The following is a 27,721-nucleotide window of genomic DNA, read 5'->3' on the forward strand; positions in this document are numbered from 1 at the left end:
CCTGTTTTGCAAGGTTTATATTTTGTAAGTATTTCTTCTTAGATTACAGTTGTCAAAGCTCTTTATTTCAATACAGCAGTATAGTCTCTAGAGGTGTCTTTTACAAACATAAAATAAAATGTCATCATCTGAGATTTTTATAAAAATAATCTTGTAAGAGTCAACACTGGAAGGAAAAGGGGTAAAATGACAGGGTGCTAAATGACTGCTTGACATAAAAGTATTATTTGCAAGGTGACTTTTTATTTTTGAAATCACATGTTTACTTGCTATTAGCGCACATGCTATGACCACATTGGCCCAGTTAAATGTCTGCTTGACTCATTTACCACTAATGTTTTTCTAATCCTGTTTATAAAAAAGAGCTCTTAAATAAGGGGCAATTAGACTGAGGTCACTAGTGTTGCTGACCACTTTTTGTGGATTGTGAGGCAGCTTTTTGTTGCGCAGTGGGTTCAACGTATTATCTAAATCAGAACAATTTGTTATTTTCCACTTAAGCAATGCTCTTTAACATTTTATTAAATCTCAGTCTAATTTCTAGCTTGTTACTACAGAATTAAACACACCTTTATTCTGGATACTATTGGTGAGTGCGTTAAAAATATGCAACAATAGAAAATTTAATTTTCAGTGAGACAATGAGAATTTGAGTTTCTAAAACCTAATGAAAGTCAATCTTCAAATTGACCTAAGATATTTCACATACCTCTCACACTTTCTGCCATTCTGCAGGACATCTATTATGATTATGTCGTAATGTTATTTCAGGAAAAGGCAGATAGATCCCCATTGAAAGTATTTGTGTAGTTGTGCTGTTTTTTTTTAAATCACTGTATTTTTTGCAGTGACATTGTACTACGCAGTGAAAATTAGGGTACATAAGCATTCCACACATTAAGGTCCACAATTGACAAATAAATAAATGAAAATAAAAAAAAATAGCATTGTTTTGAACAAAATAAAAAGGAAAACAAACAGGATGGAAGACATTTCAACTTTGCACACATTTGAAAAACAAATGTGCAAACTTTACAAACTTTATTTTAATGAACTAAAATCAGAACGCACTGGATGATGTGGTTTTTCTAAACTCCCTGAACAAAGTTCTTAAATGTTATTCTAATAATATTTTAGGACAATAAATTGAAATGAACACACTCTGTATATACAGAGAGGAATAACCAAAAGATGGAACCTCTCATAGTGAACATACAAATACAGATGTAAAAAAAAATGTGGCTTGCTTTCAATATTTCACAGCATCTTAACTAAGATGTTTCCCTACTACAAACAAATGTTGATAACTGCAGGGCATGGTGTTAAAATGACACACAGAAATGTGGAAGTGCATCTTGATAAGTTAAATTAGCATGTTTTTCTTGTCTTTTCCCACTTTTTTGCTTTTTTCAGTAATTAAATTGCAAAAGGTACTTAAATACAGTACTCAAGTAAATATAGCCCATTACTGTCCACCACTGTACTTCACGTTAATTTTCATCTTTACTAATATTCAATATTTAACAATTAACTTCTTTCCTTGGTTATAGTTAATTTTTACTCAACATTTCTCAGTATTTTGCATGACTCATAGAATACCTTGCATTCTGCCATTTGATCAGACGGTGGCGCTGTGTATCATTTATTTTCATTAGTTAAAATAGACTAATGAAATCAGCTACAGAATTAACATACATTGCTTTGAGTTTTTATTTTTGGAACCTATAAATAATAATAATAATTATTATTATTATTATTATTATTATTATTATTATTATTATTATTATTATTATATGCATAAATTGGGATCAAGGTGTTAAACCGAATCAGGACCGATTTGACACTTTTTTTCTTAAATCAACCTCTTACGCTTTTCAACAATCCACTGAGCTCTGGTGTTACCTTTCAGTGTTCATCGAGCGCCCCCAAGTGGTCAGATGAGTATTAGCCCAGGAGTCATTCCGTCATCTACAAGCATACATCTTCATCAGTCCAGATAGAGTGTTTGCATAGTGAAGTGATCCAAACTAAATTCTGCAGACCTTCGGTTTTCTCGGATCTTATGCCTTTTGTAATCAGAATGAATTCCAAACTTCAACATAAAACATAACTATGACAAGTTACCTTTGAACTACAACAAGTTACATTTGAAGTCATATTCTCCATATTTACATAATCAAAAGCTCTCCTGAATTGTGTACTTTTTCTTTAAGAAGTGACCACTACGACTGGCCTACATCCCCCACAATTCTAAGCGGCATAAGCCTGTCTGTCTTCGCAGAAGCGGAGCGACAGCGGCGCCTGATCCAGAGAATATGAAGGCTTGTGCTCGCGGAGAGTGAGTGGGTCAGTGGTGACGGTGACTGGTATTACTGGGAGAAATGTCTCTGTCGTCCACACGCAGCTCAGACTCGACCAGCCGGAGGAGAAAGACCGCAGAACAGTCGCAGGGTGAGCGGATCATGTTCCTTGTTTGGCTTCCTTCAACTTAAAACTTTATTATAACCTGCAGATTTAATCACTAATGACAGTAGGTGTCTTCAGCATTCTCCATCTTCATTGTACTGCTTATTTTTCAGTCGTTATTTACCACTTTGCGGAAGCAGAGCACTAATACAGACAGTCACACTGTATTAATTAGTAGGTTTTTCCCAGTGTGGCTGTTTGTGTGCGTTGGTTGGTATTAAACACAAATAGCTGCACAAATTACCGACTTAACTATTCAATATTACCATTTCTTATGCTAGTGAAGGGAAAACAAAATCTTCCAAAACGAATATTGCAAAAACAATAAAATAATAATAATAAAAAAATCGCAACAGCAAGTTAAATTAAGAAGTATATTTTTGAATTTGCTTAGTTAAAGTGATTATCAAGGAGATTCAAGTAAAAACACACCTTTATAATTTTATATTTTTTTTTTATATGTTACGGAATTGAAATCATTACAAGGAGGGTTTTAGATGCAACCCCCAAACTGTCATTTTGACTGACTAAAATCATCAACATGCTACTCTGTCACATTTTCTCATCCACCTGAAGCCCAGACAACAACACAAAAATAGGAACCAAAACTAGGCTCTAAGTTAAAATGGTGAGCAGTGATATCCTGAGAAATGGGGAAGTCAAGATTTTTGTTCTACTCTAGTAATGTCGTCAGTACTGTTTTGTCTGTATTACCTGTTGAAATAAATATGATCTTATAATTATTAATGAGTAAGATGTGACATTCTGACTCCGTACAAATGGGGAAAAAAATAAAAGAGCCTCCTGTTTGGTCTTCGCTGTTACAGATCCTTCATGTGTTCTTGATCCTCAAACAAGTTACAATCATGAGGAGATCCATGACGGATCGCAGGAAACCCAACAACCTGATGCCTCACACACTCCGTCTCCACATCACTCCTCGTGTCCTGCAGCAGCTTGTAAGTGTTATGTATCAGAACGTTGCACATGAGCAGCGTTTCCCAGCAGGTTAACAAGTGTTAACCACTCAGCGTCATGCTTGTTGCTGCAGGTGCAAGCCGGCATGTCTGTGAAGAGAGCTGGGAGGAGATACAAAGCAAGAGAACCATCAGAGTGGAGAATGAAGTGGAGGCTAACAAGCTGGTCAACAACTACAGGGTGAGACAGTGAGGGGTTTTCTTGCAGGTTAGAGCTACCAGAGTGTAAATTTATAAATTTATAGTGTGGTCTGTGAATCAGTTTGGTTTCAGAAAGTGGAAGAGCCACGTCACGGCGCGGCCGTTTGAAGAACGGTCAGATGTTGTGAAGGAGCTTTACTCTGAACTAAACGTCATCAAACCACACTCAGGTCCAGGTACAGATCATCTGGTTTTATCTGCTGCCTAAAGCTGTGCTGGTTGTTATTTCTGCTCTTGTACGTCTTCAGGTGCACATGGCTAAATTATAAAGTTATCAAAAAGTAAATTTACTTTAATCCAGAGGTTCCCAAACTGTGGGGCGCGCCCCCTGGGGGGGGCGCCGTGTCATTGCAGGGGGGGCGCGGGAAGCCGTCTGGAAGAAAAAGTTTGGGAACCACTGCTTTAATCATTCAGTTCAAATAGGGAAACTCATCATTATATAGATTCAGAACCCAAAGAGAGAGATTTTTATGTTTATGGTCATTTTTATGGTTGCGTTCTAATTTTCTGTGAAATTAGAATGAAGAGTCTTATTGATTATAGACTAATTTACTGAGTTGCACCAGTATGACACAGAGAAGAAATATCACAATATATCGATGAGGATGTGAAACCTCTATTAATATGTTTTGGTTAGGCCTGTTACAATAATCAATAAATCAAATAATCGCATGATAATTTAAAATAAACTCAATCATTTCCACAGGCATAATTTATTGTTTTTCTTTTTTTCCTCTCTCTTTCTACCATAAACTGGATGATAAAAGTCTTCAGTTTGGTGCTTTGGTCTCAACTAGTCATTTTTTTGAAAGACAGTTTTGTTTAGAAGGACTTCAACATTAATTTTATTTGTTTTTTTGTTTATTTATCTTGGATATTTAAAATGTCTTCCACTACAAGTATTAAATGTCCATTAGAATTTAAAGTTTGTTGATCTTTCATAATATGTTCTTGTATTATCTTTTGGCCGTTACTGTTTTATTTCTTTAAAATTATCTCAAAACAACAATATTATTGTTTATTGTTAATCCGGCAAAATTTATTACCGTGACAGGCCTAGTTTTGGTCTTGATTGAAATATTGTTCTGACAAATATTTATTTTAAAATGTAACTGGTAGTCTCACTGAAAGAGGGAACATTTTTAAGTCTGCTAAAAGGTTTTTGAGCCTTGTTTTTGTGTGGCTCTGTTTTCAGGTCACTTCATCACGTGTGGAAATCTTGCGTATGTTCTCCTGTTTGGTTGGTGGATTTCTCTGGCGTATTTTTTGGTCGGTATTCTGATGTTCATCACTGTTATCGGCTTACCCTACGGTAGGTGGGCATGTTGTGTTAAATGTAAGATTTCTGCCTTATTTTTTTATTTTTTATTTTCGTTTTCTGTGACTTCAGGGAAGCTTTGCTGGAAGTTGTGTTGCTACTTCCTGTGGCCCTTTGGAAACACGATCCATGAGGTATTGCTTCTGCTCAGCCTCTTTTCTGTTCTGCTTGCTGTTTTAAGATTGAGTCCTGCTGAATCTTGTTTCGGCATTATTGCTTAGTTTTGAAAGCAGAAATAATTGTTTCCTAACTAAAACCGCACATTTCGAAAATTGCAGCAGATAATTTTTGCAACACTGTGGGTGTTGTTTAAACTTCGCTTCCTTTGAGTTTCAAAGAAAAGAAATGATAAATAATCTAGTATTTGCTCAATTGTTTCTGCTTCTTTTCTTGCATTGCATATTTTACTTGAAAAATCATTGTATCAATTCATAAATAATTTGAGATCTCTGTGGATATATTCATCTTTTTCATTATTATTTCATTCATTATTGGATTTTTAAGTAGCATTTGTATAAAATCCTTTTATTTCTCTTATTCAATTTTCTGTGCTTTTTTTTATTTCAGCTCGGATTTAACATGAAAATATTAATTTACAGTATCACCTAGGGTTCATCAACATTTGAGACGGTGTCATTTAGACGCTTCAAGTTTTTTACTCCGTTCGCGGTCCAGCAGGATCGTACTGACCCTGTGTGCGCTTTTACAAGGATCTTTTGTGTGTGTGATTTTGCAAACTGCATAAGACTGACATGACACTGTCATAAACATGACGTAACACCTGTCATGAAGATGAAGGATTTTTCATGAATGTTTTCGACTGTTGTCATGAAGTGTCATTCGGTAAATAATGACACTTTTAATACAAAGCTGACAATTTTGATGGACTTTTAATACAAGTTTTAATGCAACTTTGTTACCGAAATCTTTCATGTTGTTTTAATAACTCTTTAAAATGAGATCTTAAGTTTGTGTTTCCAGATGTGCATTATAGATGATTAGTAACAGAGAAATAACTCCTCCCTATGGTTGGTTGTCCAGATAGGAGCCACTTTGTGGAGATGTTGTGAGGAGGCACCAGACTGCGAGTGCAGCCTGGAGACGGTGGAGGACAGCTCCTCGGTTCTGCTGCCTTCGGCCACAGAGGGACCGGCTCCAGAGGTGCCAGAACGACCTCCTCGCGCTCCTTACTGGGTAAATGTTTACACTAACACAGGCTTTAGAACATGCACAGAAAAATACGCAGATAGCTTTGAGTGTTTGTTATTACTCTGAAGATTGATGGTGTAATTTGCTGTGCAAGTTGTTCAGGTTTTTGAAATTGCTTTGTAAATGTAAAATGAAATTTAGTTGGAATTTTGCAGCTGAACAAATTATTAATCTCTTATAATGTAGTTTTAAGTTACATGGCCTCGCAGAAGTATTCCTACTCCTTTGAGCACTTCTTATTTTGTCACGTACAAACCAAACCTTATGGAGTTTTATTTGGATTTTTTTGTGACAAACCAACGCAAAGTAGTGCACAGTTGTGAAGTGCAAGGGAAATGATTTGTGACATGGGAGAAATGTTGTTATAAATTACATACTCTGCCAGAGGATCAACTTTTTTTATCAATATAATCAAATTATTGATTTAAAACAAGCTTCTATATCTTGCTGAAAAGTTACTTGCAAGTTATTTCCATTTTATTTCAAGTGTACTAATATATTTGCACTAGAAAATAGATCAAAAATCCTTGGTAAGATTTTGCTTTTGCAGTTCTACAATTTTTAAGTCAAGGAGCTGAATATATTTTTTTCTTCTTTTTTTTTCTTCTTTGTTTTGGTTTATCACATAAACTCCCAATAAAATATATTGTATTTTGTAGGTGGAGAAGTTCAAGGGTCATGCAGTGGACTTTGGTGCAAATACCATGTGTGGTGGAAACATGATACTACACTGAACTCTAAACATGCCATCCTCACAGTCAGAGTCGGTGGTGGCAGGATCATGCTGTGTGGATGTGTTCTTTAGCAGGAACAGAGGAGCTGCTTGTCAGAGACTTTAAATATTACACAGCAGGCTGGAACGGGTTGGACTTCCTGCACACTCTGAGCTGTTTAAAGACCCTGTTTGTTTACACAAAGTGCTCTCCTTGTCGTCAAGCATCGTCTCTCCACCTACATCTGGCTGCTGCTGGGTTTTCCTCCCCTGGCTGTCGTCCATTCTCTGGTCTGCTTCGTCTCCTGGATCCTGGTCTTCACCATCCCGGTCGCCAAGATGAGCGCTCAGACCGTGGGCGTCATTCTGCTCCTGCCTCCTGAGGACGTCCTGCTGTCCTCCAGCTCTCACAGGAAGGTAAAAGGCTGATGAGGCGTGAAATTATCGACCACAACAGGTTGTGTTGAGAAGCATCTCTGTCTTTGTGCTTTTAACCTGACCTGCAGCATCAAGGCTATGAGACCAGAGCTCTGCTGTGCTGCTACCATGCTGCAAACTGGTACTACTACAAATACACCGTTGATGGGATCAATGTGTTTGCTGTCAGTATCCTTCAGCCTTCAGCATTTCTCTCTCTGTGTGTTTGTGTGTCATGGCAAGACTTGTAAAGATCTTTGACTCACCCCTCAGACCTCCTCCCCATAGTTATTGTTGCCCTGGTAGTCGGGTATATTGACAGAGAAAACCAGTTTGCCAGTTCAGATGTCAAGTTTGCCACAGCGATCAGCTCCATCATACCCCTGTCTTACTACATCGGCATGGGCATCGCGAGGTAAAATGACCACGATCCTCTGCACAGCAGGGGGAAAAAAAAGGTTTTCTGTCAAAGCAAATCTGATGGTGACATTCTCCATTTCTGCAGTATCGCCGCCCAGAGTAACTTCGCTGTCGGCGCCGTGGTGAACGCCACCTTCGGCTCCATCACAGAGCTGACCTTTTACATCACCGCCCTGCTCAGAGGCCACCGGGCGGCCAATCCCTGTCTGCAGGAGGTCGTAAAGGCAGCACTGACTGGGACGCTGCTGGGATGCATCCTCTTCATCCCTGTGAGCATGTATATATATATATAAAACATCCTGAATTATAACTAATAAGCAAGAAAATGTACAGATTCTCTTTTAAACTGTATTTATGTGAAAATAATCCCTCATTACAATCCTGCAGGCTTTTGCAGAAACAGTTACATGCATAATATCTCCTTAAATCACAATATCATCAAAGTTAATTTAAAGTGAAACAATCAATACACAGAGGGACATATTTCCAGCTTTTATTTTCAGTCACTGTTGTTCACTGGGTGCTGTAGCCAGGCGTAATGATGGAAAGTTGAGTGAAAGGAAAAACGTGTGATAGAAAAAGGCGCACAAGAAACTATTTATTGGAAACTTTTTGACTCTTCGTGCTTCCCTCAAGCTTTATGAAAATGCTGATTTAATTTTCCAACAGGTCGGGACACCAGCACCTAGTTTAGTAAACATGGTACCAGTGTGTTTAGTTGAGGAACGAATGTCCCTGACCTGAACCTCATGGAGAGTCTAGGTAGTTTTGTTAAAAGAAGATGAGCTGGAGGCTGTTAGAGGAACCTGAGCTCCCTTAACACTTCAATGCAGCTGTGCCAAGGAACATGGAGGGAGAAATTCATAAAGAATATTTTTTGTAATTAAAAATTATTTTTATTTGTTGATTAAAATATTCCAAGTAGCTGAAAAAAAGTCTTTTGAGTTCTCATCAGCTGAGTCATAATCAGAAAATAACACTTTACATATAAATACCACCATGTGGGATTCATATAAACACAAATAATTAAGCTTTTCCCATCATTTTCTAATTTATTGAGATGCACATATAGTTAGGTGTTAAACTTGTGCAAATGAATAAATATGTTAATTATTTTTGCTTGTTTTAGCTAACATGAAATAACCAAAGATGTTTCTTAAATTTAATAATAATTTAAAAAAAAAACATTCAGGATGTATTAAAACATTTCCAGTGTTTCTTGAATGAAACATGTTTTGATTTTTAGGGCATCTGCATGATAATCGGGGGCCTGAAACACAGCGAGCAAAGATTCAACAGCCGATCTGCGGGAGTGAGCTCTGCATTGCTCTTCATCTCTGTGGGAGGCGAGTATTTATTACTTAAGTAGCAGCGAGTTTTGTTTTGTTTGGGACGCATTCCAACAAATCTGGATGCTATCTTAAGGTGAACAGCAAATAGATTTAAGAAGACAGAGAAAAGCTTCAGATTGTCTGTATTTCACTCCAATGTAGTAACAAAGTAGTAGGTGATCAGCAATGGGCTTGGATATTTTTGTTTTTTGTCTAAATTAGTCGAATAAGCTTCTTTTTTTCTGTGTCTTGCAGGTGTCTTTGCCCCCACGCTTTTCTCCAAGGCGTACGGGAACCTGGTGTGTGACGCCTGCACCAACGCCACGGGAGGAAACGGCTCGAGCAACGCCAGCGGGCCGTTTGTGTGCCACAACTGTCACTATGATCTGGTCAGTAGACATCCGGAGCTCACAGACCGCTGCTCGAACATGGTCACTTATATTCACAGCTGCCTTTAAGAATGATTTTTGTCTTGTTTTCTCAGAAAAATGGCACTCTGTTTCGTGACCACATCCAGTGAGTTCTGCTTTATTCTTATGGCTTTTTGTGATTAAATCTCAGACTTTTCCAGACTCAACTTTCCAGAGTTCTCAGTTTTGCATTTTCTTTATAAAATATAAAAGAGTAAAGATCACTGTGAGTTTGTGGCAGATATTTCTACAGTTGGTGGGCTAAAAATGTGGAAAGACACCAAGCTGAATGAAAGAAGAGGGAAGAAGAACAGGAGAAAGAAAGAAAATAGACAAGGACGTAAAATGGTAACGTCACAGAAAATAAGGAAGGACATGGGGGAGGAAAGGAGGATGAACTGAAGGAAAAGTTTTCAGTTCTCTGTGTTAATTTTAAATGTAAAACACTAAAGATCAGTGTGAGTTTATGCCACCTATTTCTATAATGGTTGGCTAAATACATGGAACCTGGAAAAAACTGGAAAAGGGGAAGATTCACACAAGGAAGGGAGGAAAGAACGACAGAAAGTCACAAGAAAGAAGAGAAAGACAGAACGGGCACAAGGTAGATGTAAAAGGATGGAAAAAAGGTAGGAGAAAAGAAAAAAATACAAGGAATGTAAGAACATAAGGAAAGAAGGATTGGCACTAGAAAACCAGGAAGGACACGAGGAAGCAAAGAAAGAACACAGGAAATGAAATTTGGAGTGATGGAGGGTGGGAATAAGGGGACGAGAAAGGAGAAAAAGAAGGAGGTTTGACAGAAAGACATAACTTGTAGACGATAGAAAAAGGTGACAAAGTTTGGAAAAAATGTTCATGCTCTTCTTCCAGATTTAACAGGAGCCCAGCTCAGAGTTCAGGGTTAAAAATAAGCCTCTGTGTTTGGCTGTGTGTTCCTGTTAGGCCTCTGGTGTACACTGTGTCCGCCCTCCTGCCCACCGCCTACATCATCGGACTGATATTCACTCTGAAGACGCATTCGCACATTTACAACATCCATGTTGGAGAAGGGCAGGGTGAGACTCGCACACGACTTCATTGTTACAGTTCAGGGCAGAGCTTTACACACACGCGTAGTTTTGAATAATGTGTTTGAGACGTACTGTTAATCAATTGTTTGTATGGATTTAGACAGACTATCAAAGAAGCTTGATGTTAGCCAGACAAAAAGTTCTGCGGTCTGTTGGGGATCGTGCAGGGAAACTCATCTGTGTCCTCGTTTAGAGATTGAAAAATTTGGATGTCATCCTTCTTACTTAATATCCCTTACTGTTTGTACCTCTGGGAGCAAAACAGCCCCACAGCATGATCCTCCCACCTCTGTGCTCGACAGTTTGGAAAGACATACTTTGTGTCATTGAGACCAAATAGTTCAGTCATTGTCTCGTTTGAGGTTAAAACCTTTTTCCAGAATAAGCTTGGTTTGTCCATGTAGGCAGTGGGAAGATGTTAGTTTTGACGCAAAAGCTTCTTCTTCAGTCTGGTGTTCAGGTGTGTTTTGGATTAAGATGGGCTTGATCTCTGGCGATTCGTACATTTTCCTTGTTCGTCAGTGATAGCAGGTTTTGATAAGATGGTTGAAACTTTGATACAGGTGGATGTTCTCAAGCTTCCCCCAAAAAATGGTTTGGAATGGATAAAAAAAAAACAAAAAAACGTAACGATAAGCTTCTGGAAGGTCTTGACTTTAACAACGCTGAGGTCAAACTCACAGGGAAGAACTAGAAAATAAATGAAGCCCCAAATCAACGTCAAATCCAGTCCGGTTTACAGTAAACCCTGATGTTCACACTAGAATTTGTGTCTGATCAGAGATCGGTCATCAGGGGACGGTGGTCCACTGGTCCCGCTGGAGGTCTCTGCTCATCCTCATCGCAGCCACCGTTCTTACGTCCGCCTGCGCCGACCTCGCCACCGAGCACATCCAGCCCATTCTCAACCAGCCCAACGTCTCTCAGGTCGGCCTCCCGCCATCTGAGCATGCTCAGACTCTCTCCTGACTGTGCTCACCCTCCCTACATCTTTCCTCCCGCAGTACTTCATCGGCGTGACGGTTCTCGCTATGATCCCCGAGATCCCAGAGATTGTTAACGGGATCCAGTTCGCACTCCAGAACAACATCAGCTTAAGGTCGCTTGAGTTGTACTAGAAAAACTTAGAGGCTGGGGTCCTTGTCAAACGTTGTTTTTGACTAAAGTCCCAGAGCGTTAGAGCCCCAGTTAAACGATATTTAACTGAAGTCCTAAAAGGAGTGTGGGTTTTAATGTTTTTATCTTTTTTTTTTTAAATCTTGTTCAAAATGTCTCTCACTGTTTTTTTCAATGTCTCATGCTGTTTTTATTTTAATTATGTGAAGCACTTTGAAATGCCTTCCTGCTGAAATGTGCTATACAAATAAAATTTGATTGATTGATTGGTAGAGATGGAAAGCTACAAACTGGTTTCCATTCCTTACATTTGCTGTGTTTCCTCCCCAGTTTGGAGGTTGGAAGCTGCATAGCTGTGCAGGTCTGCATGCTGCAGATTCCAATACTGGTCTTTTTTAATGCCTTCTGTGTACGTCACATTCCTCCCTCTTCTTATAATTGGTTAATAAAAATTTAAACTGATAACCTGTAATGCTTTGTTTTTCAATAGGACGTGGGCTTCGTGCTGCTCTTCAGCGATCAGCACTTGTGGGCCAGCATTTTCAGTGTCATTCTGGTCAACTACATCTTCATGGATGGCAAGTCGGATTATTTCCAGGGTGAGTCCTGACCAACTGGATGCTTACAAAATGAAACAACACAGATGAGAGGTGTTGGTAGTTATTCTGAATGATTGCTGATTCCAGCCTTTAAGTGTTAAAACTGCAGGTTCAGTACAAATGTTACATAAACAGGACAGGAGATCATATGAAGATAAAACATGTTAAAATCACTTTAGAGTTGTTTTGATATTCCCACTGCCTGATGTTGTACCTGAATGCAGCATGTGCAGGTGTTAGAAAATCCCCCCTCATCATCACCGATTCCTTAGATTTGCATCTCACATGTTGCAAATATGAGGTGCAACATCTCACATTGCATCTCATATTTGAGATGCAAATGTGAGATGCAGTAGTTTGGTAGTTAGTAGTTTGGGCTCAGAGTTAGCCGGTTGCTCTGACCTGGGGATCTGGTTCTGCGCTGCAGCTGCATGAAGAACTTTAATGTTCCCAATTGAGCTTCTCAAGTTTCATTTTTATCATTGCTTTTTAAAGTTAGCTTGACACTTAGACATTCTGACTGTGTTCGGGTGTAAAACAATCCTGCATTCATTTGTTTGTACCGGATATTTTTGATACAACTATATTACCTTTATAATATAGTTATTATAGATCAAACTCGAGGCCCGTGGGCCAAATCGTGCCCGCCATAGGTTTTTATGTGGCCCTGTTATTAATCAAATCAAAGCTGTTTTTATCTGCTTACTGCCAAATTATACCAATCATTTCCTACAGTTTCTTGAGAAATTTCATGGAAATTTACGCAAAATCAACAAAGCCCCACACTTTTGAGTTTATTGCAGATTTTTCTCAAAACATTTCAAAAATGTATCTAATTTTAAGAATTTGTTGATATTTTAGCAGCTTGTGTTTATCAGGACATTCTGGCACAACCGGCCCTTTAAGAGCATTCAGGTTCTTGATTTGGCCCAAGACAAAAATGAGTTTGACACCGATGTTGTAGAGGAAATGTCTCAGCAGCTTTAGTTTATTCCCACTGTGAAAGCAACCTTTGTGTCTCTGAAATCTCACAGTATATGTTACTTTTATTTTTTTTACTTCTGATCATTTTTGTTTCTTCAGGTACTGCCCTGGTGGTCGTCTACCTCATCCTCCTGGCTTTGTATTACTTTGCTCCGTCTCCGTCTGGCTGCTGAGAACAGAACCGAGTTTCATCTCAATTAGCACTTTTTTTAAAATATGAAGGACTCAAAATGAGCAAATATCAGTTACACAGAATCTCTGTGGGTTTTTTAGTGTTGATGGGTGAAACCTTGAAGGAAATCTGAAGCATTTTCTCCATGCAAACAAAATTAACTCAGGTAGGTGCTACTAAATGCACAATTATAACTTGTGAACAATATTGATAGATGTGTAATATACAGGCTAACTGAGTTGATTTATTTTAAATAAATATTCCCTTTTAAAAATATGAAGGACTAAGAAGTAGTATTTTCAAACTGGTACAAAATACATATTTAAAGCATTTCTAGAAAGGATTGTGAAAGTTTGTAAAAGTGAATCTCAATAAAAGTTAATTTATGTGATTTACAATAATTATAACACAGAGCAATTTATTTTTGTTAAATTTTATGATTTGGTTAAAATTTAAGTGTCCAGAAAACAGGAATTGCAAAAAAAGGGCTTTGAATAATCAAATTTAAACTGTTTGAAATATCTCCTTTTCATTGTTAACAAGATGAATAAGTTTTTCTATTTGAGTTGAATAAGTTTTATTACACAGTTGATGAGGATGAACCTGCGTACTACTGGAATCCGCTTGAGCTTGAGCAGAAATAAAACACATCTTCACAAGGTTTCTTAAAAACAAAAAAAAACACAGCTGCCTGTTTTTACGGTTTGCACAGACCGGAGAACAAGAGTTACAAAACGATGCAGCCATATTTTCCTCTGAGGAAACATTCACTTGTTCCCCAGAGGATTCTGTACAAAGCGACATGCAGACCATATGCAAGCAGAACATTTCACTTTCACAGACAGAATTAAAACTTAATCAGGCTGATACATTTGAGCTTCAAGCATAAATAAGGCCACAAAATCTCAAAAAAAAAAAAGAAAAAAAAAAGAAAGAAGTTAACGATTCAAAAATCAACAGTAACAGTTTTGGTGACAAATAAAAGGCCCGTCTGGAAACATCAACACAGTATCGCCCAATTAACTCCAAGTTTTCCTATGTTTGGTTTGCAGAGCACTTCACACTTGTTACAGTTTTTAATATCCTGAGTACGTCACACACACTGACGAGGACTGCAGAATTACACAGCAGCTTAAGATACCAACACCACCTAACGAGTGACTGAACATAAAAAGTACAGCGTGCTACAATGCTAAAACTGGAAATGGGATCAGGAAAAAAAAAAAAATAGGCAACCGATACAGGACACGTCGTCACCAGTTGATGAAATGAGCAGCACAGTGTTTAAAATAAATAATTAAAAAGTTTATGCTGGAGTTCCTCCTGAGGAACCAGGAACAGCATCTGAAGGCTTGGTTCAAAAATAAATTCATATCCTTTCTGAAAACACAAGTAAAGTTTGAATGATCTGCAGTTTGAGGGATGAAAAGGCACCAAATGCATCAAGGAAAATAACAGAGAAATGTGGTGGATATCATGTGCAAATTCACGACCAAGATCCTGGGTTCCCATTTCCACATCTGAAAAATGTAACAGAAAACTAACAGAAAAAAAATAAAATAAGTTTCCAGACTTTTTTTTTACTAGTTTTTAAAATATCAGAAAATACAATTTTTTAAAAAAAAAAAAAGCCAAGGTATTTCTTGAAATCTTTATTTTGTCTTAGATTTTCCCCATCACTAATTGAATGATTGTTAGCAACTCAAAAATTTTGATTTTCCATTTGAGGGTTTAAGTAAACAAACTCTTAAAGTAGGTCAGGTTTAGGCATAACAGAATGAAGTGTAAAAGTTCACAAATTGTGTTTTAAAGAACTACATTTAGTCCCAAATTGGTTGCTTTAAAAGTGGTGGAATAGCCCTTTACTCCACTACTGAAGCTTTGCTTTGTAATTAAAAACATTCAGCAGAAAAATCTGGAAATTTGAGTCTGGAAATGTGTGGACTTTTGTACAGGAAGCTGCGTAGGAACCCAGAGGAAATGAAATGGTTGTAGAGGCACCAGAAGTTTCACAGTGAGCCTTTTAAAAAGAGGCTGCTGGGTTTTCCTCTGATCACAGGAGCAAAACGTTGTGAATGAACGGATCATTTTTCAGTTTGAAATGCTCAATGGCAAAACACATCATAGCATCTTAAATAACCGCCCCAGTTCGACGTCTTTGAAGGCATCTCAGATTTGTGTTCAGTGGAGAATTATTTACTGACAATTGGTTCCTAACCAAGCACGTATAAACCAGTTGCAGATTTGATCTGCTGGAAAATGTGGTCACAGTGAGGAATCTCATCAGATTTAGCAATGCAGCTGGGTGCAGAAAACGGCAAAATGTTCACTCACACTGCCTGCAGCCATATTTAGTTTGTCTGAACTGTTTTTTTTTTTTGTATTTACCTTAATATTTTACACATTTCTGGGACACAGAAAGGAACGTGCACAGAGGTTTTAAATTACAAGTCAAGTTCTACATGTGCACCACTTCACTGCCTTGGATGGACATTTCAATTTCTAACAGAAAAGAACGACGGCAAAAAACAAAGTATTTTCCCAGCTAACGTCACCAAGCTGTCTTTGACCTACTTACAACCAACTTTAGTGTCAGTCTCCGTCCTGCCCCGGTTGGTTGGTCTGTGTGTTCAGCCTATTTGAGCCTCTGAATTAGTGAATGTGTCAGTCCCAGGCTCAGCAGCTGAAGGGCGGACAGCTGGGTTAGGTGAGGGAACAATTTCAACAGCTTCTCCCAGGTCATTTCCAGCAGACTGGGCACCACCAGCCACACTTTATACAGAGAGGCAGTCCTTTGGTTCCCAGACATGTTGACAACACCGCCGTGGATGTACATGCAGCCGGCCTGAAGCAGCAACAACATTAAAAACATTAAACCAGTGGATGGACAATACAGAAGCTCTGCAGATACTGACCTCATGAAAACCACATGTTAGAGGTTTAGCTGACCAGCTGCTACTCTGGAGAAGAATTACAACGCTATCCAGTTTCCTCCATTTTAGGGCTTAAACAATTAATCTGATTAATTGTGTTGAATCAATATTTGAAATAATTGCCAATTAATTTAGTAATCAATCATTAACTGAAGTAGATCCATTGACTTTCAACAGATACTCCATATAATGAAATACTGTTTTCATTATAATTGACCGTTTCTTCAGTAATCCATATATTTCACATGTAAATATCTTTTTATATACTTCTGGTTTGACTGAACTTTAAAGCTCTTTCATTAATGTAAATTTGGCATTTCTCGACTTTTTTTTTTAAATCATGAAACTAATGCAAATGTGTCCCTTTTTTTCAATCAAAATGGGTCATAAATTAGATCAGCAGATAACAAGAAGGCTAAGTAAAGCGAAGGTGACCCATTATATTATTTTAAACTTACAACCTCTGTCTGACCTGGAACTGCTGGATTTGGAAATCCAACCTTTTTGGAAAATTTAGAGCACAGTTAAGAATCCTCAGTGTGGAGAATATACCAATGCTGTTTTTGTAATGGTGATGACATCTTTAGCTGTAAAAGCTCAGCGCTGATTTCTACAAGGACGCCACTGCAGAGCGGCAACTGAACTTTACAAAGATCTGCTATAATAAATCAACGGCCGAAAATCAGCCACAGAATTCAGAAATCAGTCAATCAAGAATTCTGACTGACAAAACTATAATCCATTAATTAATTGTTCAGATGTAGAAAACTCTCAGAGCCACGTTACTGACCGGAGTGACAGCAGCGGAGTGAAAGTAGGCCGGTTCCGGCATCACGGCGGGCAGCTTCGTCCACTGAAAGGTCTGAAGGTTTATCTTCCACAAGTCTGACAGGATGAGCTCGCCGTTATAACCTCCACATATAAACACGTCTGAACGCACAAACAGGCCAAGACAAAAGGTTAAATCCAGCATTTCAGACGTGTGTGTCGTGCTAATGTTGTGTGAAAGCCTGCTTACCGTCTTTGACCTGAACACAACTGTGACACCTGCGAGCAGCAGGATAACCTGTAGTGACGAGATTTAAAATCTTATCAGAGGTCATAAAACCAACATTTGGCTTAAAAAACAGAGGAAGGAAAATGAGAACGCACCTGCTTTTTCATGGGGTTTGGTTACAATTTCTTCCCAGTAATTAGTCTCCAGGTTATATGCATGAATCTGGTGAGCAGAAATGAAATTATGAAAATACACACTTAAGTCGAATCCAAATATTTACTCATTAAAGATAAAAAAGGCAAAATGTTTACCTTCCTGTCTGACATTAAACCAGACTAAACTATACTAGAATAGGAGCAGAGGATCTTATAAAAGATGGATACTTACAATGAAGTGACTAAATTGTGAATTGTGAGGGGGAGATGGAAATGGAAAAATGAAGACAACTTAATATATCGGTCAGAAAGTTTAGGCTTAAAGAAGGAAGATGTGGAGGCAGAGCTAAACGGGAGTGTTTGAGTAGAGCAGTTAACAAACCCGACTCGGTTACATCAGTTCTGCCCGAAGGAAAGATTATTATCCAGATTATTGAGAGAAACTCAAAGCATGAAACCAAAATCATTTGACCCAAGTCATACAGTTTGAAAGGCAATGCTACCAAAAACTAAAGAAAGACTTTATTATTCTGACATTTAGCAACTAGAGTAACTCTGCTACCCCTATCTGACTCTAAAGCAAAAAAAAAAACAAAACAAAAAAATATTTAATCTAGTTTTAATGTCAGACAGTGAGGAGTTCAGGCCAAGCTTTTCACTCTTGTTCTTCTTACTTTATCTAACGGATATGACATCCATGAGGTTCCACCTCCTAAAATGTATATCCTCTGTCCGTCTTGAGCCAGCTCGTGTCTGTACCTGAAAAACAGAACTCAATCCGTCTCTATCCGCCGTAATACTCTGGACATGACGGTCAGAATAAACCCAGTGAGCGAGTATGATGAATTCACTGACCTCTCGTCGGGTAGATCTAATGGTGCGTTTTTGGGCTTGAGGTGGGTCCACTCCCTGGTGCTCAGATCCAACCGGTGCAGGTCGGTGCTGTAGAGGTAGCCCGTCGTGCCTCCAAACACGTACAGGTAGCCGTTTATAATGACCATCGCCTGGAAATAAAGCCCACCCGATGATGGATTGGTAAAAGAAAATGCCAACACTCATCACAGTGTTGAGGTCTGGACAGAAACGGTACCTGTCCATATATCTTATTTGGTTTCTTCCCCTTGCAGTTCAGCAGGTTCCACCGTCTGTACTGGACGTTGCAGACGTGGACGTCGTTGCTGTTGTTTTCACCGAAGGGAATCCCGGTGCCACCAAACACAAGCAAGTTGTTGCCGTGCAATACAGCTGAGAGACATAAACGTGATTTAACGCCGACTCTCAGAATAAAGCTGTCGCAAAATAAAACCACAGGGCAAAAACAATCTCAGAGTTTGCATATTGATACACGCCTGCCTGGTTATTTAAATCCAGCAGGCTACCAGAACCTGCAAGTCTGGAAATTACCAGAATGTAACACACATTTCCTCTCTCCTGACATATTCAGCAGCAGGCACAAAGGAAATAAGAGACACATACTTAAAGAAAATACTTTAAATAAAGACAAAATTAAGGAAGAAATGTCATTATTTAGTCAAACATCATCATAAAATATGTAGGCGGTATTTATTAGATGTTCCACATTAAATCTGATTTGAGAAAGCAAGATCATGCAAACCAGCATCTTAGTCCAATAAAGAGACAATGATTGATGGAAATATAATTTAAGAGGCGTCCAGCTGCAGTTTTCACTTAAGACTGTCTTTAATCAGAGGTTCAAAAAACTCACTAATCACACAAACCTATATTCTAAGATACTCAAATTGAAAGTACAAGAAGCTTGACTTTCATTTACAGCATATTTGTGTGCCCACACTAGCCTGCTCTTGTTTCCACATCTGTCCTTACCTGACATGGACGCCAGCTCAGTGGGCATGTAGCCCTCTGTGCGGATCTGCTGCCAGGTGGCTGTGGCGAAATGAAACCGCCAGAGTTCCCTGAAGAGAGGGTAGTCCTCATTCTCTGACCCGCCCGCCTCCTCGAAGTCGGGGTTGTAGCCTCCGAACACGTACAGGTTGGAGCTGTCTGCAACACAGCGGTGTCCACTACGGGCAGAGGGTATGCAATGCCCTGTGGGAAAAGTTTTAATCTTAACCAGCTGCAGACTCTCTCTGGATTCTTAGGGAACAGATTCTATCCGTCATCCATCTCTTTTCCCCCTGGAGTTTCAGTACCTTCTTTCAGGAACCTGTTGGGGATCCGGAGGTTGAGGCCGTTTGGGGAGAAGATGCGCCGAGCCTGAAGCCATCGTGCTCGCTTCTTGGAGCCTGAAAATAAAGAAACAAAGTCAAGAGTCAAACTTAAAAGACCTTCAGCTGACCAAAGCGCTACATGAACTACAATGCAAGTTAATAACTGGGATAATAATAATGAACAAGATCAATGTTTTTCCTCTTCAAATAGGGCGAAACAAAGTAGCACACAATTATGAAATGAAAGGAAACTGGTTCACATTTTTTTTCTTTATTCACAATTTTTACTTGGCCCTATGTTGTAGAATTGCTTTTTGTTTTAATCACAGCAGCAGACTTTGTGTGTTGTGTCAACCACTGCATTACACATGTAGAGTTGTGAGTTTTCTCATCCATTTTTCTTTGTGAAAACATCTCAAGCTCAGTCAGATGGCATTTTGCTCTACAGATCTTTTCCTGCTAAAGAAGATTTGTTGTGGGGATGGAGTATTTAGGGTGACTCACAGTTTTAGTTTTCCACCACACAGTGGTAAGCCTATAGACCAGAAAGTTGCATTTGGGTCTTGTCTGAGCATACTTGGATATTGTACTTATCCATGTTTGCAGACTGTACCCCAGCTGAGCTGTTGATCTCTGCCAGTCTCTTGGTTTGCTCTCCTTGCCTGGCCTGTCAGTTTCGGCGGACCACAATGTCTTGGGTGGTTTGAAGTAAATATGGCCAATTATTGTACCGTTTATCGCTATTGTAGTTTCATTTCGATCTTTATAAGAGTTTTTGGTTCATTGAGACAATAATAAACTCTACATGTTGAGCTTCGTAAACAAAGAGAACTAAAAAGTGTCTTTGGGATCGTTTCTATTCCTGTTTTTTTTTTACTGCTCGGTCCATAACAGCAGCAGTAAATACCAACATATTTACAAATATGATTACTTCCAATTAATGGGTGCCATTTAGCGATATTGGTTGCAGCGTTGTCCTGATCTGTTCCTTCAGCGTTTTCCCATTACACCGTCACATGCTCATGAACGTTTGATGAAAGATGAAAGTGCTAATAAAAACCTTTTGAGATGCTTCCGTAGCAGCGGTGGCTAACTCCGGCCTGTGGCTAAAGCTAACAGAATTGGGAACAAAGAAAGCTCCCATTGTGTCATCTTTATGTGCATAACCACAACATACAAAGACGCAATCAACAAAACAACTTCCCTTTGGCTTGCTGTATGTGCTACGGGCTATGCTGTTGCTAGCAACTGGTTTTGTTTACAAACCTGAATCGCGGACAGAGGGCCGCCACGACAGTTTCTCAAACTCATTGAGGTGGCTGGAGGTTCCGTTCGGTTCAAGTGACGACATTTCACTGGAGACACAAACACAGAGACGGTTCACAGTACCAAGAACTGGATCGGAACCGGACTCCCTCTCACTAAAGTCCAGGCATCGGACTGCAAGAGCCGAGCACCAGCATCCCAACAAAATAAAACCGACAGGCGCAGCTCACAGCTAACCAGCTGATGTGAACCGACCAATCAGAGGGCGAGGAGTCGTTCGTGTTGCGTTCAAGAGCCGCACGGCACACGCTGTTGGCAGTAGCAATTAATCTTTATTGAAATAATTTATTTTTGACAAATAAATGATTTCAGTTGTATTGATTGTAGAATTGTTGAAGTCATCCACGCTGGAGTGCTTCTGAGCATGAATTGTGTTTTAAAGATTGTGCTTCAACATTTTAACCTGTTCAAATTTTAACTGGGACTTTCCAAAACCTTCATTTTATTAATATTTATTTCAATCAGAGGTGGGTTTGCTGGTGTGCTTCATCACCCTGATGCGTAATCTAAGTGTAATTGCGGGTGACTGTTAAAGAAAATCTGATCAGTAACTAGACTGTGTGGATGCATCTAAAAACATAGGATTAATAAAACTCTTCTAAAATCAAACACACTCTGCTCAATATGACACCCAGAGACAGTTTTGGATTTTACAAGAGAAATTTTCACCGTTTTTCTTTTGATTGTTGATTTAGTTGTTTTTTTTAAGTTACACTAATGTCACATCCATCTTACACATTAATATTTGTGTTTTATAAAGAAAGTCATCCTTATTCTTTAAACCAGTATGTTTACAGCCTCATCCCCTGCGTTTGGACCCTTTTAACTTCTGTTTCATGACATTAAGTGTGGTTTGTAACTTTTGCACTAATGTCAAACATCATATATAAACACTTTTGTCCAAGACATCTAGAATATGTGATGAACCACCTTTAAAACAGGTAGTTTGAGGCAATGAGTGGGTTTTAGTGACTTCTTTTCATAATGCATACCAAGCATCAATCGTCCCCCAGATCCTGTGCTACTGCTCTGCTGTCATGCAGTAATCTGGATTTTGACCTTGTTAAGTAGAGTTGGAGACACAAGACAAAAAAAGCATTTCAATCCCATGCAAAATGTTTAGTATCTGATTCACATCAGGTGTGAAAATCAGGATATAGAATGGTTAAGTACAACAGAACATTTGGTTTTCTGAAGACTTTTTACCTTAAAGACGCTCTCAGGGTTTACTAAATGTAACAGTGACATAAATTACTCTGTTGACACCTATTTGGGTGGGAATTTACACATCCTTTAATACACCATTGTTCTGATTTATTGATTAGATTAAAATCACTCAGTAAAGAATCAGGGGGTCCAGACAGAATGATAATCTGGTTTCTCTCATCTCTTTACTGAATGCATCAAAGTTTTAACAGAGGAAATCTGATCTCCTAGCATGTCAAAATTGGCACACTAAGCCTCTGCACAAAGGACAGCACGCAACAGAGTGAAATGAGGTCATATTTTTAGCCGAAGATACACCAAAGACATCTTAATTACATGGAGTCATGTTTCAGCTTTTCTTCAGTACTGTTTTAAAATTTCTCTGTTTTCCATTTCAGCAGGGAAAACGAACAGTTCTGGAAAAAAAAAAGCAGGAATTTCTGAATCATTTATTTTTCTTGAACCTAAATGTGTTAGGATGTCTGCTAAAACAGAGGAAATAAAACTTGTGTGACCCACATTATCACCTCGTCTCTGACAAACAATACTTTAGATGTTTTACACAAAATATTCAACGTGACATTACACTTACTGGCAACAAAATGCAAGCTCCATTTTCATCATCCAGGAGGAATGGTTAGATTTAGATGTGATTCAGTTTATAAGCAATGGGCACATCTGGAGAGAAATGAGTGGCAGCATCACAAGAGGAGCGGTGAGTTGCAGGCAGTTCCCGGAAGAGTCAAAAGTCTGACAAAAAAGTGAATGAAGAAACAGAAAGAAGAAACAGAGGATGCCAAGGATGAGACGTCGGTATCTGTAAGATTGAATTCTCCAGCTGGACAGCAGGTTCTTTACAGTACCATACCAAACAAGATGTTTGTCAGTCCGCTCAAGAAGCCTCTGCTTCAAACATTGACCAGTTCTGACAACACTGTTCCTGCGTCAATGCTACTCTGGACAAATCCGTACCTCTGTGGCCAATGCAGATTGAAATGATCTTTAATCAATAATAAGTATTTAAACCAATACATAACATGACTATATGAAGTTATTTTTCAAGCCCGTTTCAATGTTTTTTTTTTTTATTTCAGAAATTGCTTGTTTTGATTTGCCTGTATCACTCTGGCATTAGTGCGCTCTGCATGTTGCACACATGTCCATCCCGTGTCTTGCAAACTCAAACTAAAACTCCTAACAAACTCTGCAAAGTGCTGGAAATGCTTTTCAGTTCATGTAAAAAGCCTTCTCTGTGTTTTCTGACCTTCACTGACTGCTTAGACTGACAGTCACATGCTGTGGGACACTGCCTGAACACATCACTTGACTTATGATGCCTTTGGCTTATGGGCTCTCCTGCCTGTCATTTGAAGATATTATCATGTTATCATGTCCAGATCCAAGCTGCAAATAAATCACTAAATGAGGGTTCAGTTGCTTTTTCAGTGAGGACAATTCAGCTCACAATGAGGCAGCTGAAACGTTTAAATACATGTTTTTAAAATCTCATTTCTGTCTGTATTTTAACATATTGTCAGAGATGTTCATTAATGCAAAATTATATCAACTTTGACTCTCACTCCTAAACATTGCTACACCTTAAGTACCATTTTTATTTATCCTTTTTTTTTTACTAATAAATGATTTCAAGTAATATCTGAATCAAATTAAATGTGTTATACTTCTCACACTACTCATCCTCGTTGTTTGCATTCTTTATTGTGATGAACTTTGAGATTCAGTCACTATTAAATACAACAAACTTACAAATTCTAATTACAGGTAAAAACAAACCAAACATTTTATTTTGTATACTTTTTTGTAAGCATGCAAAAATAATGATTAGCTGATTTTATACATGCAAGAAAGAGTGTAGATAATAAACTGATCACCTCCTCACATGATGATGTTTCTGCAGTATATTTCCAAAGATAACTAATTTGACACAGAATAATATATTGTCCAGCTAATGAAGTGTAAGTCTTTTCTGGACAGCTGTCACTCACAAATTTCACAAATCTTCCATAGATTTTATATCAGGTAAGTTCACAGACCAACCAAACATGCTCATTAGATGATTATAGCAGGCCTTTGTACTTTTGACAATGTTTAAAGTCGACAACAACTGCTGGAAAATGAAATCAACCTCTTCACAAAGCTTCTCAGCTGAAAGACAGTTGAAGCTCTTAAATCTCCTGGTATACTGACGTGTGGCTGTGTGCCTTTATGAGATATTATGCTCTTTTTCCAGACTCTGGGATTTGCTATTACGCCTTCTTTTCCAGTCAGTTTTTTCTTCTACTGAACTTTCCATTAAGTTTCAACAGAGAACCAGCCAGCTTCTTTAGCAATGACCTTTGTGGCTTACCGCCATCGTGGTTGGTGTTGGTAACAGCTTGTACTTCTACAGAGTCAGCAGTCTTTCTTATGATTGTAGAGACTGTACCAAAACATTTCTGCATTTAAAATAACTCCTATTGGTATTTTTATTGACTTTAATTCATAATTATTAAAATAATCAGAAATGAGTTCTTGAAAGTCTATTGGACTTTCACTTTTTAAACTGAATTTTTAAACTAAATTAACTTTTCAATTATCTTCTAATTTATTAAGATCCACCTGTAAACACCTGAATTATTCAATATCTAATCATGTTTATGATTCATGTCGTTCACGTGACAAAACTTGTGTCTAATGTGCTTATTCACAGCTCCCAATGAGGCAGTTAGAGCGCAGATCTAGGTGTACTAGAACAGCACGCACTTTGTGTTTGAGCCTCGGCTTGAGCCACCTTTCAATAAAAAATAAAGAAAAGCCACTTTTAATCCTAAGTATCGCTTCCGGTCTCTTCAGAAAAGCCACCAGCGTTGTTTCTGTAGTTGATCAGCAGTTTGCCGAAAGTGTGTGTGCACTCCCTGGGTGTATTTCTGTGCTCGAGCCCCTCCTCTGGTCGGTTTGGCCGCTGGAGGTTGATGTCGCAGGCAGAGAGTCTTCAGGACAGGACACAACTAGGTAGAGCTGGCCAGGGAGGAGGAAAAAGAAAAAAGTAGGCGATGTTGCAGCTAGGATCCTGTTTATGGACGCTGCGGGCAGGCTGCTGATAACAGTCCGGTGGCTTTGTAGGTGCTGTCAAGCTGAAAGGTTAAGGTAGTCTCGGAGCCGCAGTAGTATTTTTAGATCTCTTCTTTGAGGTACACAAAAATGTCGTCTCCAAGTCCGGGCAAGAGGCGAATGGACACCGACGTGGTGAAACTGTATCCTTTTCAACCGAATATGGTCAAATGAAGCCGACACGTCTCTTGGTGACAATTGTCAGCTGTTTGGTGGCGATTATTTACATTTGTTTGCTCGGGATGGCAGCTATGTGTTCTGTTTTTAAGTGTTTTACTTTGACGTCCCTGGCAAGGGTCTGTGTCTAACATGAGCTAACTACCACGGAAGGTGAATAAGCTGTTAATTTAGACCAATGTTTGTTGAAACAATGGAATATATGTTATTGGTATGTTGGCTATAGTCGTTCTGCTTGTTTCCACAGTGAATTAGCAACGGAAACTGTCGCAATACAACGATGGCTGTTAACTCTGTTAGCTTACAACGCTGAAGTTAGTATCCGATTTATAGCTTCTAATTCAGCACTTCAGTAAAGAGCCAGTCACTGGTTTTAGGAAACCTGGATTCACTTTAATCAGATATGGCTCAAAATCTAAATTACTTATATCAGTCTAAGTTGAACTAATTTGTTCTACCTTGGTAGCATATTATGATATATAAACACTGGGCTTTACACTCTTATTTCTACCTGTATTTGTGTTTTCATATATGGGAGAAAGGATTAGCAAATCACATGATGTGTTTTACAGTACATATAGGTATAGTCGAACATTTCAGTCCTAGTTTGACTTGTAGAAGTGTTTTTTCTTTCAAGTTGAACCCATTTTAAGACTGTCTTGTTTCAAACTAAAATATTGAAATGGGAAAAGGTTTAAACAATCCTCTTTTGTTTTCTCTCACAGAATAGAGCTTTCTTAAATCCCAAACGGCGTTTTAAAGGGTAGATGTGCTATTCACAGGTTTTACTTGTTTAAGAATGTCTGTTTTCAAACACATTTAAGTGTACTGTTAGGTTAATATTATAAAACAGTCCATAAACTATTTAAAGAATATTTTGACCGTGTAGAATAATTCAGTCAAAGTTTGACTTGTTTTAAAACTGCAGTTTTGAAGCAGGACCCATCAGAGGTGCTGTCCATGCAAAAAAAAAACTCTTATCTGTATTTTTACAGAAAACAAAATGTCCATCAACCATAATATGACCTCCACTGAATCTGTAGATTGTATAAGATTATTCAGACAGGATTTCATCATCCGAAATATTTTTGGATTTTGAATTAGATCAAAAGTAGTTCAATCTCCTTAAAAACTGTGAAATAGCCCTTTACTGTGTTGCTGAATCGAAAGACTTGAATCGCAGGCCAACTTCAGCATCCGTATTAGCTCTTAACATTGTTAGCCTCAGCTTTAAAGCGTCATGTTAACATTTTAACCAACATCTTTTCGTTCTCACTAACTGACAACACGTTATAAAGTACGAGCGAATGATTTTCTACATTTTAGAGACACTTCTTTGGGAAGACACGGGTGTTAAATCGTCATTTTTTTTAACGTTTATGTCGCAGCATTAGCTGTAGCGTGCTACCATAAGAAAAGAACAATCAAACTCGATGAAGAGTCGATTTTGATTAAAATCTTTACGCAGCTGCAGGGCCTGTATTGACTTTTCGAAACAAATGACCAGTGCTTTAGAAATGTGTCTTTTTTTCAAAAAAAAAGTGATTGGATTCATATGGTAGATTTTAATTAAAAACAAAGCAGAAATTCATATTTTTAAATAAGTGAGCGTTGGCGTGTTTACCTTAAATAATTAAGTGAAGGAAAACAAAATCTTCAAAGTTTTATTTTAAGTGTGTATAATAATGACAAAAAAAAATGAGCACGACTGTCGTTTTCATAAATATATGAATATTTGTATCCCCTCCTCATCCCCCCTGTAGCTTTTATAATCATGTTTTGTAAATAAGCTGTTGAGTATTTTTATTTATTTATTTATTCTAACACGTATTCTGGGGGATCAGCTGAAGTTGATTTGTTCCTCTTTTAAAGGTTTGGTGAAAGCGTGTGCTGAATTGTTTTGTTTTTGTCCTGCAGCTTCATGCTGCTCTCTGACTGGCCAGCTTGTTACCATCCGGAACCCGGTAGAGGGCGGGCCTTCGGCGCACAGCTGATGGGGAACAACAAGCGTGCTGTAGGGGCGCATCATGCGGGGATGGGGGCTGGGAGAATCCGTCCAGGGCAGGGACAGGACGGGGCTGCACACACTCGGCAGGATGAGTGCGCTTAGCAAGTTTTGTTTTAAAACTCTGGATGATGACCAGATACCTCTGTCAATGAAAATCGATTGATTTTCAAATGAAGCTGAAACATTCATTTTAGAGAGGGGTGGGGTGGGGGGG

The 27,721-nt window shown here is 38.5% G+C and overlaps 3 protein-coding genes across 5 annotated transcripts in view; 2 read left to right on the top strand and 1 right to left on the bottom strand.

Annotated features, from left to right (window-relative positions):
- The window catches only part of LOC106956593 (low affinity vacuolar monovalent cation/H(+) antiporter-like), a 27,968-nt gene extending 14,158 nt beyond the window's left edge, over positions 1 to 13,810 (top strand). Inside the window, exons 2-21 of one of the 3 annotated variants that reach the window (XM_015047527.1) lie at positions 2,282 to 2,451; positions 3,294 to 3,425; positions 3,518 to 3,624; positions 3,706 to 3,820; positions 4,840 to 4,956; positions 5,035 to 5,096; positions 6,004 to 6,156; positions 7,109 to 7,300; positions 7,390 to 7,489; positions 7,574 to 7,715; positions 7,806 to 7,989; positions 8,967 to 9,066; positions 9,307 to 9,440; positions 9,536 to 9,567; positions 10,407 to 10,519; positions 11,316 to 11,461; positions 11,539 to 11,633; positions 11,981 to 12,059; positions 12,141 to 12,249; positions 13,333 to 13,809. In XM_015047527.1, the coding sequence (XP_014903013.1) occupies positions 2,382 to 2,451; positions 3,294 to 3,425; positions 3,518 to 3,624; positions 3,706 to 3,820; positions 4,840 to 4,956; positions 5,035 to 5,096; positions 6,004 to 6,156; positions 7,109 to 7,300; positions 7,390 to 7,489; positions 7,574 to 7,715; positions 7,806 to 7,989; positions 8,967 to 9,066; positions 9,307 to 9,440; positions 9,536 to 9,567; positions 10,407 to 10,519; positions 11,316 to 11,461; positions 11,539 to 11,633; positions 11,981 to 12,059; positions 12,141 to 12,249; positions 13,333 to 13,406 (2,256 nt within the window). In that variant the 5' untranslated portion in view covers positions 2,282 to 2,381 and the 3' untranslated portion in view covers positions 13,407 to 13,809. Of the gene's footprint in view, positions 1 to 2,241; positions 2,452 to 3,293; positions 3,426 to 3,517; positions 3,625 to 3,705; positions 3,821 to 4,839; positions 4,957 to 5,034; positions 5,097 to 6,003; positions 6,157 to 7,108; positions 7,301 to 7,389; positions 7,490 to 7,573; positions 7,716 to 7,805; positions 7,990 to 8,966; positions 9,067 to 9,306; positions 9,441 to 9,535; positions 9,568 to 10,406; positions 10,520 to 11,315; positions 11,462 to 11,538; positions 11,650 to 11,920; positions 12,060 to 12,140; positions 12,250 to 13,332 lie in introns of those variants that run through there. The other 2 variants (XM_015047528.1, XM_015047529.1) reach the window with 2 other exon arrangements.
- Positions 13,811 to 15,072: 1,262 nt separating this feature from the next.
- On the bottom strand, positions 15,073 to 21,193 carry LOC106956594 (kelch domain-containing protein 10-like). Its single transcript, XM_015047530.1, has 10 exons — positions 20,946 to 21,193; positions 19,662 to 19,754; positions 19,336 to 19,557; positions 18,581 to 18,735; positions 18,346 to 18,494; positions 18,165 to 18,249; positions 17,491 to 17,557; positions 17,357 to 17,404; positions 17,129 to 17,268; positions 15,073 to 16,250 (listed from the first exon to the last, which is right to left on the bottom strand). The coding sequence occupies exons 1-10, from the start codon at positions 21,028 to 21,030 to the stop codon at positions 16,041 to 16,043; spliced, it is 1,254 nt and encodes a 417-aa protein (XP_014903016.1). The 5' UTR covers positions 21,031 to 21,193; the 3' UTR covers positions 15,073 to 16,040.
- Positions 21,194 to 25,062: 3,869 nt separating this feature from the next.
- The window catches only part of LOC106956595 (ubiquitin-conjugating enzyme E2 H-like), a 12,877-nt gene continuing 10,218 nt past the window's right edge, over positions 25,063 to 27,721 (top strand). The window contains exon 1 of the mRNA XM_015047531.1: positions 25,063 to 25,465. Coding sequence (XP_014903017.1) covers positions 25,413 to 25,465 — 53 coding nt within the window. The 5' untranslated portion in view covers positions 25,063 to 25,412. The remainder of the gene's footprint in view (positions 25,466 to 27,721) is intronic.

The sequence above is a fragment of the Poecilia latipinna genome, unplaced genomic scaffold, assembly GCF_001443285.1.
Source record: "Poecilia latipinna isolate Pla-1442-1.1 unplaced genomic scaffold, P_latipinna-1.0 Scaffold831, whole genome shotgun sequence".
NCBI classification, from domain to species: domain Eukaryota; kingdom Metazoa; phylum Chordata; class Actinopteri; order Cyprinodontiformes; family Poeciliidae; genus Poecilia; species Poecilia latipinna.